This window comes from Larimichthys crocea, chromosome VI, assembly GCF_000972845.2.
Source record: "Larimichthys crocea isolate SSNF chromosome VI, L_crocea_2.0, whole genome shotgun sequence".
Taxonomy (NCBI): domain Eukaryota; kingdom Metazoa; phylum Chordata; class Actinopteri; family Sciaenidae; genus Larimichthys; species Larimichthys crocea.
Genome location: NC_040016.1, coordinates 23,313,443 through 23,327,198, shown reverse-complemented (window position 1 = coordinate 23,327,198; position 13,756 = coordinate 23,313,443). Strand labels below are relative to the sequence as shown.

Genomic DNA, 13,756 nt, shown 5'->3' with positions numbered 1-13,756 from the left:
ACACACCAGGCAGGTGGACATAACCAGGCAGGTGGACACACCAGGCAGGTGGACATAACCAGGCAGGTGGACACACCAGGCAGGTGGACATAACCAGGCAGGTGGACATAACCGGGCAGGTGGACACACCAGGCAGGTGGACATAACCAGGCAGGTGGACATAACCAGGCAGGTGGACACACCAGGCAGGTGGACATAACCAGGCAGGTGGACACACCAGGCAGGTGGACATAACCAGGCAGGTGGACATAACCGGGCAGGTGGACATAACCGGGCAGGTGGACACACCAGGCAGGTGGACATAACCAGGCAGGTAGACACACCAGGCAGGTGGACATAACCAGGCAGGTGGACATAACCGGGCAGGTGGACGTAACCAGGCAGGTGGACATAACCAGGTGTGATATCCAGAGAAGAAGAAGATGCATTATCGAGATGTTGAGGACAGAGCTCTGTACGAATAAGTGCTGCGAGAAGAAGAATGAATCGAACTCCACATTCAGTGACGTATCGTTCAAAGTCTTTTCACTTCAGAAACTATTCTCCAACATTTTTAATGTGTTTGGAAAGAAAACATGGAGTTGCCTTTACACGACTTTAGGTCAGAATTCTAAATCCTCTTCCGTACGAACTGAAGGACGTGCAGTCATACTGACAGATCATGCTATCAGCCATGCATACAGAACATGAAACACAAAGTGCTTCACACAATAAAACCTCCACCTCAACACCACCCACCCCACCCTGTTATAAACAGAGCACTAAACAAACATCATCATCCTGCAGTAGACAGGTTAAAACACACACTGCTTCAGTCAAACACTCATAAATATATTCATACATAACCTCACAGATGTACAGATGGTGTAAACCTTTATAACCCGCAGCTCAGAGAATGTTAAAGCAGGGGTCTTCAACCAGGGTCCGCGACCCCTAGGGGGTCCTCAGAGGTACTGCACGGGGTTCAGCAATTTTTGTCATAATAATTGACAATTGTCACCAAAATAATGGTCCAAAGACACAGCTCTTAATATTTAATAACCAACAATAATTATAACTTTCAGTCATAAACACACACAGGCTGATAACCCAGCATATAAACAAGTTAATGAGGTGAAATAAAGTAAAAATATAAAAGTTGTTTATGCTTATTCTAAAATATTAATTACATGTGGGGGTCCCTGCTCTGTTTGTCTCTTGTCCAACGAGTCCTCGGGCTGAAAAAGAATAAAATGACAGAACTTTTATTGTTGCAGCCTGAACTCATCAACGGAAACAACGCAAACACACCCAACAGTGAGACAGGTCAGGACATACAAACACTGACTCCATAAACTGGTTTGACTTCGGTGTGATTGGCTGCAGTCTCGACGTCACTCTCGTGTCTTTTTTTAGACTTGGACTTGCGTCCTCAGATCAGATGCACACAGACACCAGGACTGACGAGGAAGAAATGAGCAGCTTCTTCTCTCCCAGTGTTTCCTCCACACCTGAAGGTGGAAAGTGTCTGTAAGCGACCTGAGGTGAGTTCAGCAGGTGAGAATCCTACCAGAGAAATGTGTCAGTGTTTGATCATCAGGATCACTTTGATCACAGTGTGCTGTATCACTGTTTAACTGGACAGGACAAATGTTTCTTCATGAGTTAAAGGACGGATTTGATGATTTGCATGTTGTTACTATGATCGTCAGCGCTGCCACAAGCTTAAACAGCAGCAGCAACAAAATATTCAGAGCATGTCAGAACTGGTTAGACAGCCTGTATTACTTATTAGTCAATCAGTAATCAGCTGTCAGAGGCTTCAGTGTTATGTCTTTGTCACGAGCAGCTGGTTCAGTATTTTATCCAGACTTTGGAAGCTGGTCCAGGGTCCGAATGGTTTAATAGTCTGTTCTGGACCTCCTGAGCCAACAGGGGAGTTGAAATGTGAATTGTCTTTGAGGTTTTCTGTTGCCGTCATTTAAATATATAAAGGTAGATCTGATACATTTCCACACACACCCAGACTTTGTTTGTTTAAACATGCAAGTTTATGATCAAATTCAATTGTTTTAATTAAACATAATGTAATACTACATACAGTGGTTTCCACAATGGACGGCAGTTTAACTGTAAACTGTGTTAGTCAGTGTAAGAACGCTCCATGTTGTATTATATTGTATTCTATTGTAAATATTTCAAGTCAAGTCAAGTCAACTTTATTGTCAATGCTGCTATAAGTACAGGACATACAGAGAATTGAATTTAAATGATACATACTGTTCTTTAAATATGCAAATGACTTTACTGGTTCCAACAACTGGCTGATCTGTGTCAGGTGATGTATACAGTTGCAGCTTTCTTCATCAAACACCATCACTGCCCGTCCTCTCATTTAAAACCAGTCTCCTGACTGACTGTAAACACGACGTGACTCAGATCTGCAGGATTAGGCCAAAGCAGCAAATTCAACCACCAGTCACAGAGCAGAGTCTGTCCTCTGACCTCTCATGTGTTTTTGAGTACAGGTGTTGTAAACTTTTACAACCTGCAGATCAGATAAAGACGTTTAAACATTTACATCCTGGTGCATAAAGTTTCCTCAGTGTTCATCTCCAGAGTGTGTTCAAATGTTAGAAATCAAAGTACCAAACTGATTTGACTCCATAAACTGGTTTAAATGTCACATTACAACACATTTACAATCAAATAAACTTTTACAATCGCCTCAGTGACTGAGCGTTATGTTGCTTGTTTTTAAGAAGACATTCAGAACTACAGAAGTTCAAAGTGATTTTTCTTATTTATCTGACTTATTTTGAAAAATTACACAAAATTTGAGGATTCTAACAAATGAATTTTGGGATTTTTGACTTGTGATGAATGAAGTATTTGTTGATTTGTGTGCGAAACAATCAAATCCACAACGTTTCTGTCAGCTCTGAATATTTGTGTGGTGTTATTGAGAAGTAATGTGTCCTGTGATGTGAAGCTTGTTGTAATGAATGAGCTTGTTGTTGTGTTTGTGTGAAGGTGTGAGCTCTGCTATGAATCAGAGTGAGGACAGAGAGGAGGGAGTCCCTCCCTCTAAAAGCTCTCTGTGTGGGGAACATGACAGCCAGACCAAAGCTCAGAGGTGAGATGAGGATCTCGAACTGTCCACGACTCTTCTCCATGTCACAGCTCAGCACTCACATCACTCCACCATCATTATTCACACTCAAAGCTCTGTGTGTGTTCTGTTGAAGCCCACAACACACTCTGAGACCAGAATCTGCTGGACCTGGACCTGGACCTGGACCTGGACCTGAACCTGGACCTGAACCTGGACCTGAACCTGGACCTGAACCCAGCTGTGTGTCCATGAAGAGTGAGCGGTCTATGTTTCGACCTGTGAACTTCAAACTCGGCCATCAGTCTGCTGGTCAAAGGTCAGAATGTGAAATGTTTGTGTGTGTTACTGTCGTCTCTCCTGAGATGAGGCGTGATGTCTTTGTCGTGGTCACTTCCTGTTCCTGTTCCTACTTTTTCCGACTTGGTGTCACATTTGCAGATCTTCGTACAGATATCAGAAGCACAGTTCAAAGCACAAACAGCTGGTTTGAGAATAAGAACATTGAAGCTGGAGAGATGAATGAGCAACTTCCTACAGTTTTTAATCAGATACACAAATCTCAGGACACAAAATCAAATCTGGGAACAAATTCAAAAGTCTTTTTCCACATTTCAACATTCGAGTTTCCTCCTTTCAGTTTGAATGTCCTGATCTGATTCTATCATGTGGTTTGTTCTCATCATTCTCACTGATCATTCTTCTTCTACTTTTGGCCATCACATTTCTATCTGGAATACTAAAATTGTGGTCATTGATACTGAATCAATTCATTAGTTAATAAATGAGATCTGGGAACACTGAGACATCATCAAGAAATCTTATGAAGACTAGAGAGAGATGTACAGCAAGCAGTACGTCAAATTCATGTTCATGTTATTTTCTGACATCAGCCTTAGAGAGAACAGGAGTTTACCTGACTGAGTGTCATTGCAGTTCACTCCCATGGTGACAGTTTTCATCGAGGTTGTAAACATTGTCATCTTATTTGTCACGAGTGGGAGGCGAGTCCTTGAGTAATTTGCAGGACTGTACGCAACTCACATGGTGAGAGTGTAGGACAGGGATGTCCAAAGTCCGGCCCAGGGGCCAATCACGGCCCACAGCTTCATTTTTATATTTATAACCTGCTGGATCGTCAGATACTGTCTGACTGTATCATAACTGCTGCTGTTATATATCTGTATAATATATATACACGTGTATGTATATGTTATTATATATCTGTATAACATATATATACACATGTCTGTATATGTTATTATATATCTGCAGATGTTTGTTACAGAGCAGAGACACGTGTTGAACTGAAACGTTCACAGACTTTATCACTCATAATAATCATGTTTAAAATAAACATTCAGGTTTGTATCAGCTTCATCCAGTTTAACGTGTTCATACAGTTTATTCTGTGATCTGACTCCAGATTGGACAGAAACAAGAACTGCTGTTAGATCTGTTCACATCTGATTGGTTTAGATTTGTTCACGTCTGATTGGTTTAGATTTGTTCACGTCTGATTGGTTTAGATTTTTCACATCTGATTGGTTTAAATTTGTTCACGTCTGATTGGTTTAGATTTGTTCACGTCTGATTGGTTTAGATTTTTCACATCTGATTGGTTTAGATTTGTTCACATCTCATTGGTTTAGATTTTGTTACATAACAGAACCTGCATTTGTTTGTAACTCTCATTGTTTATTTTTTCATTTTTAAATGTTAGCATTGGCCCCTGAACATCTTCACATTGTCAAATCTGGCCCTCTTTAAAAGAAGTTCGGACACCGCTGGTATAGGACTTCCCAGCTCAGCTAAACTTAAATAATGAAGGCAACGCAGGGCCGGTCCTAGCTATGGGCAATGTGGGCGGCCGCCCAGGGCGCATTCTCCGTGGGGGGCGCACGAACGCCCGAAAAAGCAAAAAACCTCGGCAAATTTCGGTACCGCTCATTAAGTTAGCGGAGCGGGCGCCCCGGGAGCGGGGTGTTGACAAGGCAGAGGGGGGCGTCGGACAGACCGATGGGGGCGCACGCATCCAGGGGCGCACGGGCGGACGTTAGGGCGAAGCAGAAGAATGTTCCGCCTCGGGGGGGGGGGGGGTTCGCCCAGGGCGCAAATGTGGCCAGGACCGGCGCTGAGGCAACGAGTACTAGCTAATCAGTCCTTGCAGTACACAACTGAATGATGCACATCAGAAGAGATTTGGAACTATGTACTATATATGCTAAGTAATGAAGATTATATCCCATTTCTGCCCATCAATCCTTCTAAATGTTGCAGACTGGACCTTTATTGACACTCTCAGCATTTCATCAATAATCAGTTTTGTATTTCTATCAGGATCCATCAGCAGAGACCAGATTCTCCTGAATCCAGCTGTGTGTCCACGAAGAGTGACCAAGATGGACACCACTCAGCTGATGAAAGGTAATACATCTATATGAATGGTTTCTTGTTGCACAAATGTCTTGTGAATGGGCACTTAAATACTGCACTTAAATACTTATGTACATTTTCTCACAGATTTAACCAGGAGAGCTCAAATGTCACGACTACTGATAATCTAAATAGATGTCACAGAAAGACAGATACATCTGTTCATCGAGGACCCAGTGCTCCAGTGTGCCAACAAAAACTTAAATCTAACCTGCAGAAGAAGTTCCAGTGTGTGTTTGAGGGGATTGCTAAAACAGGAAACCCAACCCTTCTGAACCAGATCTACATAGAGCTCTACATCACAGAGGGAGGGACTGCAGAGGTCAATGATGAACATGAGGTCAGACAGATTGAAACAGCATCCAGGAAACCAGACAGACCAGAAACAACAATCAGCTGTGAAGACATCTTTAAAGCCTCACCTGGAAGAGATGAACCAATCAGAACAGTGATGACAAAGGGAGTGGCTGGCATTGGGAAAACAGTCGTAACACAGAAGTTCACTCTGGACTGGGCTGGAGACAAAGCCAACCAGGACATACAGTTCATGTTTCCATTCACTTTCAGAGAGCTGAATGTGCTGAAAGAGAAACAGTTCAGCTTGGTGGAACTTGTTCATCACTTCTTCACTGAAACCAAAGAAGCAGGAATCTGCAGGTTTCAAGACTTCCAGGTTGTGTTCATCTTTGACGGTCTGGATGAGTGTCGACTTCCTCTGGACTTCCACAACACTGAGATCCTGACTGATGTTACAGAGTCCACCTCAGTGGATGTGCTGCTGACAAACCTCATCAGGGGGAAACTGCTTCCCTCTGCTCGCCTCTGGATAACCACAAGACCTGCAGCAGCCAATCAGATCCCTCCTGACTGTGTTGACATGGTGACAGAGGTCAGAGGGTTCACTGACCCTCAGAAGGACGAGTACTTCAAGAAGAGATTCAGAGATGAGGAGCAGGCCAGCAGAATCATCTCCCACATCAAGACATCACGAAGCCTCCACATCATGTGCCACATCCCAGTCTTCTGCTGGATCTCTGCTACAGTTCTGGAGGATCTGTTGAAGACCAGAGAGGGAGGAGAGCTGCCCAAGACCCTGACTGAGATGTACATCCACTTCCTGGTGGTTCAGTGCAAAGTGAAGAACATCAAGTATGATGGAGGAGCTGAGACAGATCCACACTGGAGTCCAGAGAGCAGGAAGATGATTGAGTCTCTGGGAAAACTGGCTTTTGAGCAGCTGCAGAAAGGAAACCTGATCTTCTATGAATCAGACCTGACAGAGTGTGGCATCGATATCAGAGCAGCCTCAGTGTACTCAGGAGTGTTCACACAGATCTTTAAAGAGGAGAGAGGACTGTACCAGGACCAGGTGTTCTGCTTCGTCCATCTGAGTGTTCAGGAGTTTCTGGCTGCTCTTCATGTCCATCTGACCTTCATCAACTCTGGAGTCAACCTGCTGGAAGAAGCATGGTTGCCTGAAGTTGTTAGAGATAACTCTCAACTAATACATCTGCACCAGAGTGCTGTGGACAAGGCCTTACAGAGTCCAAATGGACATCTGGACTTGTTCCTCCGCTTCCTCCTGGGACTTTCACTGCAGACCAATCAGACTCTCCTACGAGGTCTGCTGACACAGGCAGGAAGTTGCTCACAGACCAATGAGTACATCAAGAAGAAGACCAAGGAGAACCTGTCTCCAGAGAGAAGCATCAACCTGTTCCACTGTCTGAATGAACTGAATGATCGTTCTCTAGTGAATCTGATGCAATGGCACCTGAGTTCAGGAAGTCTCTCCACAGAGGAACTCTCTCCTGCTCAGTGGTCAGCTCTGGTCTTCATCTTACTGACATCAGAAGAAGATCTGGACGTGTTTGACCTGAAGAAATTCTCTGCTTCAGAGGAGGCTCTTCTGAGGCTGCTGCCAGTGATCAAAGCCTCCAACAAAGCTCTGTAGGTGGATGGATCATTAGATACATTTATGAATTCAAACATGTTTATATGTTATAGATATAAAAACCAAGTCATTCTGTTTGTGTTAATTACTAATTCTTCTTCAGGTTGAGTGACTGTAACCTCTCAGAGAGAAGCTGTGAAGCTCTGTCCTCAGTCCTCAGTTCCCAGTCCTCTAGTCTGAAAGATCTGGACCTCAGCAACAATGATCTGCAGGATTCAGGAGTGAAGAAGCTCTGTGCTGGACTGGAGAGTCCACACTGTACACTGGAAAGTCTCAGGTCAGTGATTATCATTGTTTTAATGTTCCTTGCACTGATACTACTGTTTCTGAAACATCAAAAGAACGAATGATAAAGGTGCAAATGGATCACTCTGAATAATCTTAATTAGTTGATATAAATGATCAAAATTAAGATTCTGTAGAGTTTATGTTGTCCTGCCTCCAGGCTGTCAGGCTGTCTGATCACAGAGGAAGGCTGCTCTTCTCTGGCCTCAGCTCTGAGCTCCAACCCCTCCCATCTGAGAGAGCTGGACCTGAGCTACAATCATCCAGGAGACTCAGGAGTGAAGCTGCTGTCTGCTGGACTGGAGGATCCACACTGGAGACTGGACACTCTCAGGTATGGACAGACAACAAGAGCTCACACACTGTTTCTCATAATGTTCCTGTTGTCATAATTCAATAGAGCCAGCTGTTCTGACTGTTTCTTCCTCCAGGGTGGACCATGGTGGAGAACAGAGACTGAAACCTGGTCTGAAGAAGTGTAAGTGTGGATTCACTTTGACTAATGATGAAAACATGCCTGACAGAATGTGTCATCATTAAACTTTATAGAAATGAACAACAGCAGCAAACACACAAAGCATAAACCCTTCAGATGTGTCTGATGATAAACTGCTGCTGTGTTGTGTCTTTTTCTCTCCATCAGATTTCTGTCAGCTCACACTGGACACAAACACAGTGAGCACATACCTCAAACTGGAAGACAACAACAGGAAGGTGACATGTGTGGAGGAGGATCAGTCGTATCCTGATCATCCACACAGATTTGACTGCTACTGTCAGCTGCTGTGTGGAGATGGTCTGACCGGTCGCTGTTACTGGGAGGTGGAGTGGAGAGGAGAAGTTTATATAGCAGTGACTTACAGAGGAATCAGAAGGAAAGGAGACAATGAAGAGTGTGTGTTTGGAAGGAACCATCAGTCCTGGAGACTGAGCTGCTCTGAGTATGGTTACTTTGTCTGGCACAACAACGATCAAACCTTCCTCCCACTCCCTCTGTCGTCCTCGGTCTCTGACAGAGTAGCAGTGTATGTGGACTGTCCTGCTGGCTCTCTGTCCTTCTACAGAGTCTGCTCTGACACCCTGATCCACCTCCACACCTTCAACACCACATTCACTGAACCTCTTTATCCTGGGTTTGGGATCGGATCCAAGTCTGAGGACGTTCCTGGTTCTTCAGTGTCTCTGTGTTCTCTGTAAGAGTCTCCTCACGACACTGACTAAAAATCAGTGAAATCATCATTCATTGTCTGTATCACTAACAAATCTACCGTATCACTTTGAATTGCGTCATTGTAAAACTTAGTTACTCACCTGTTACGATGTCCGATGTGATTGAGCGGAGCTTCGAATAAACCAGAGCGATCTCCTTCAAACCAACTTTAAAAATCTTTAAGTTGTCATATGTTTCGCCTTGCTGAGAAAGTGTAGGGGTGTGGATTATTCCATGACTCTATGATGATTGAATGAATCTGATGTGACCATGAAAGACCTTCATTAATGGAAGAGATTCATGCCCTGATGGGTTCTAGCCCACCAAGTGCCACCAAGCTTCAGTACGCCACACACTGTATCCCATTGTGGCACCCGGGCATTTTAAAGGAGCTGGACCACCTTAACCCAGAACAGTTCCTTTGTTTGGATGATATGCAACTCCACTAGGCATTGAATGACTCCCCATGTGCAATATTTTTAATCTTGAGGTTCGAGTGCAAAAATTACATTTATTCTAGAGCAAAATGACTTTGTACTGATTAAAAATATATTATTGTATATATAAATTATTATTTTAGAACCTGTGTTGTAGCACACCTGAGTTGGTTGTATCTGGTATAAAGACAATAAAAGGCTCTTTGTTCAGTTGTTGTTGGTCATGAAGCTTCTTTTATGGATCAAGGCTCTTTCATACGATGACGTCCTAAACCTGAGTCTAGCAGTAAAATATCATTTATCATTTTTTATCGATTTGCAACTGACTAGTTTGATCAACAGTTCAACATTTTATTATCATTAAACATTCTCCTGGATATACACTCATTGATGATCAAATTACTTTAACCCAAACTGCTCCTGAAGGCTGAACCATCAGCGTGTGAATGTGTGAATGAGGTATGTCGTGTAAAAGGTGTCTGAGTGGTCACAAATCAAGAAAGGTGCTACATAAGCAGTCCACCTATGTGAGCTTATAGTTCAGTTATAGTGCTCACTATGTGCAGGTATAAGGTTCTAGATTGGCAGATGGATTGTGCGTGGATACTACTGCATATATATGTAGTGTGTATTTATAAGATTTGCCATAAAAAGATGATGAAGCAGTGTATGGAGCAGCTTTAAGAAGCTAAACCTCAGAAACATTAAAGTACAGCTAACACATAATGTTGACTCAGTAATATGTACATGATAACGTTCAGTTCATTGTTGTGAAATAATAATAAATCAATATTTTGTGTCATATTATTGATTTTGTTGCATCCTGTATGTGATTATGAGAGTGCACATGGCATGGCATAACTGACCAATCACAATGGAGTATAAAATAATATATACAACCCGTCAGACGGAGGAATCTGATTGGACAAGAGTCGTTTCATGAGTGCTGATATAGAAAATAACAGAATACACATATCACGTTACAGTTGTTCAAATATTAACGTTACATTAATGTTTATCGTCATCTTAGACTGTAACAAAAAACTTTGTTGGATCATTCATGAATACGATCAGCTGATAATACACCTGATCAAACATTAATCAAACCAAAAACTAACATTCAGACAACCTTATCATACTTAACAGTTACCTAGTGTTATTGTAACGTTGACAGAATGTTCCAAAACGAACATATCATCAGTTTGAAGTGAACTAAGGCTCCCTGCGCTGTCCCTTTAAGAAACATGACACCTGAACAATTACGTGTCCGTAACAACAGGTAAAGGACGTCACATGACCACAGACTGACTGTGAGTTCAACGTCAGAATAACTGAAGATAAACTGAGCTTCTGTTATTTCACTGGTTCACCTCTCATGTTGTTCATGCTGAGGTCGTTCTGTTATTCTGAATATCGGCACGCTGCGACTCTCTGCATGCTGATATTCAGAATAAGAGCACGATATGTGATACAGTCGTCCCTCGCTATATCGCGGTTCACTTTTCGCGGACTCACTGTTTCGCGGATTTTTTTTTAGTGTAATTTTGCATGCTTTTTTTACAGCATACTGTACAGTATGAACGCGCATTGTGTTCTGCGTCCTGTTTAAGGGAGTACTGTACATATGCGTGTAAAAAGGTATAAAAGTGTGTGGTTAGGGGTTTTACGGCCTTAATGTATAATAACTGTAAAACTCACTTTGCAGATTTCGTTTATTGCGGGTTATTTTTAGAACGTATCCCCCGCGATAAACGAGGGACCACTGTATTTCTAACACTCCTCATGGAGTACTTTCACTTTTCACGCAGGTCGCGTGCTCCCAGTTCTCCTTCCTCTCTGAAGGTGAAACAACACAAAGACTGAGTCTGCAGTCTTTAGTTCGTCTGTTCTGGGCTTCTGTACAAACAAAAATACAAATATTCTTATTTTCAGGTGATTATAGATGCATGAAAACATAGTTATGAATATTATATTCCAAATCTGTCTTATTCTGAAATTAAAGGCCCCTAATAATAGTACACTTTGTTGCTGAGATACAATGCAGGACTTTTATTTTGTAGTATTTTACTTTTAACATCAAGCCCATGAGTACTTCCTGTTCGTCTGAGTACAAGTAGCACTATACATATATATGACGGTGTTTAATTTTGAAAGGCTGTCATTTCCTGTGTGCGAGCCCTCCCTGCGCTCCGCCCCTGCCTGGCCCCGCCCCGCCCCGCCTGGCCCCGCCCCTCGGTCGGCTTCCTCAGGTGGAGTCAGCCGCGCAGCTCGGAGGAACGTGTCGGTGTGGCGGGGTCAGCTGATGGACTGAGACACAAACTGACGTGAGTTCATCAGAGCTGGTCTGAGACTATGAGGAGCAGCGAGTCCCGGACCCCGGACCCGATCTTTGGAGGCTGTCTGTGACTCCGCGCGCTCCTCTGAGTCAGCCCAGGTGTGGCTGCTTCACCTGAGGCTCGCGCTCTGCGACATTTATTCACCTTCTGACGCAACAGGACACTTCGTGCGCTCAGCATGCCGGAAGTGATCAGCGTGACTGAGTTCATCTCAGAGACCAATGAGGACTACAAAGCCCCGACCACCTCCAGCTTCACCACGCGCATGACCCACTGCAGGAACACGGTGGCAGCCCTGGAGGAGGTACACACACACACACACACACACACACACACACACACTGCCCCCTACTGATTAACATGCAGCACAAATATCAACAGCTGGATCAAATGCTGTTTGTTGGCATCTTATTGTGACAGGTGAGCTGGTTTCAGGTGGGCTCAGGTGGGCTCAGGTGGGCTCAGGTGGTTCTGTGGTTCTGTGTGGACTCTGAGGCGTTCTTCACATTTCCAGTCAGTGAAAGCAAAGATTCAGTTTTTCAGTGAAAAGAGGAACAGAGCGACACTTCCTCATGTCGACACCGCTCACTCAGCGTGTTGTAAGAGTTCAGAGCTGCTTCTTCTGTTTTGCAACCGTGAGCGTGCACGGCAACCGTGAGTGTGCACGGCAACCGTGAGCGTGCACGGCAACCGTGAGTGTGCACGGCAACGGCAACCGTGAGCGTGCACGGCAACCGTGAGCGTGCACAGCAACCGTGAGCGTGCACGGCAACTGTGAGCGTGAGCGTGCACGGCAACCCAAGATGAGGAACCGGCAGTGAAACAGGTCAAAGGTCAGAGAGCTGCAGTCAGTAACAGAATCCCCCTCTGTGGTAACCATGACTACAGCTGTACTCGAGTACTTGTTCTGATTACGTTACTCCTGACCACTAAAAGTCAGTCCCACATTTACTCTTGTCCGGCGGCTTCTTGCTCGCTCACTCTCTCCTTTTCTCTTCTTAGCTTCCTCCGTCAGCGTCCTCTTCACTCTCTGCTCCTCTGCCATCATGTCCATAGAAGCTGCTGAGCCTGGTTACCTCCTCTTCTTCTTCCTGGTCGTCCATAACGCCTGTTGGTACAAACACTCAGTCCGTCAGCTTGGCAGTGAGCTCAGAGCGACGGGTACCCGTCGCTCTGAGCTCACCGCCAAGCTGACGAACTGAGCTAACAGCAGCTACAGTTAGTGGTCACTTTGAGGACCTGAGTTGGTTTAGGTGCCGTGAGGGGTGTTCAGTGAGTCCTGACAGCTGTTTCAAGGTGATTTCTAGCTGTCAAAGACGTTTTTTCTTTTTCCAGGTATCCTTGAGGGACTCCTGGAAATCCTGGAGCAGGATCATTGTAGGGTGCTTCAGGTGTAAACGACGTCTTTATATTTATCTTCTGTCGTTAACACTCGGAGAACGTCTGAAGTCACTTTGGAATATTTGTTCAAACTCGCGACGGCGTGTTGTGTTGTCCTCCTCCTGTTGCATGCTGGGATGTCCCACCCAGCAGACCCGGGGCCATGACGGAGCCTCACCTGTCTGGTCGAGTCCCAGCAAGCCCAGACTCACCTGACCCCGCCCCCTTTAGAGGGTCCTCCATCTGTCTGCTCCACCTGTTCGTCCTCTAACTCGTCTCTCGTCCTCTTCATGTCTTCTCGTCTTTAAAGCTCATCTTGTCCTCACACGTCCGTCTGAAGTCAAACATTTGAAGCTGCTCAGAGACACTCATCAGTAACATCATCATTATTATTATTGTTATTATTATTATTATTGTTATTATTATTATTATTATTATTATTGTTGTTATTATTATTATTATTGTTATTATTGTTATTATTGTTATTATTATTGTTATTATTATTATTATTATTGTTATTATTATCATTTAGACCCTTTAAGGAATAAAAACAGAACACAGAGCCCAAATAAAATATTGATTTACTGACATATGTCAGATATATGTTGTCTTACATGAGGCAGAAAA

General features: G+C 43.9%; 2 protein-coding genes across 2 annotated transcripts in view; both read left to right on the top strand.

Moving 5' to 3' along the window:
- The first annotated feature begins 3,012 nt into the window (after positions 1-3,012).
- On the top strand, positions 3,013-9,424 carry LOC109137141 (NLR family CARD domain-containing protein 3). Its single transcript, XM_027279292.1, has 8 exons — positions 3,013-3,115; positions 3,228-3,410; positions 5,432-5,518; positions 5,615-7,477; positions 7,585-7,758; positions 7,927-8,100; positions 8,198-8,244; positions 8,410-9,424. The coding sequence occupies exons 1-8, from the start codon at positions 3,027-3,029 to the stop codon at positions 8,961-8,963; spliced, it is 3,171 nt and encodes a 1,056-aa protein (XP_027135093.1). The 5' UTR covers positions 3,013-3,026; the 3' UTR covers positions 8,964-9,424.
- A 2,223-nt stretch (positions 9,425-11,647) lies between these two features.
- The window catches only part of asap2b (ArfGAP with SH3 domain, ankyrin repeat and PH domain 2b), a 23,279-nt gene continuing 21,170 nt past the window's right edge, over positions 11,648-13,756 (top strand). Inside the window, exon 1 of the mRNA XM_027279460.1 lies at positions 11,648-12,053. Coding sequence (XP_027135261.1) covers positions 11,928-12,053 — 126 coding nt within the window. The 5' untranslated portion in view covers positions 11,648-11,927. The remainder of the gene's footprint in view (positions 12,054-13,756) is intronic.

Excerpts from the sequence above, each read along its gene's own strand:
- LOC109137141 (XM_027279292.1), top strand. The coding sequence starts at position 3,027 with ATGAATCAGAGTGAGGACAGAGAGGAGGGAGTCCCTCCCTCTAAAAGC. Across the intron at positions 7,478-7,584 it reads AAAGCCTCCAACAAAGCTCT|GTTGAGTGACTGTAACCTCT; the intron begins GTAGGTGGATGG and ends ATTCTTCTTCAG. Across the intron at positions 8,101-8,197 it reads TGGAGACTGGACACTCTCAG|GGTGGACCATGGTGGAGAAC; the intron begins GTATGGACAGAC and ends TTCTTCCTCCAG.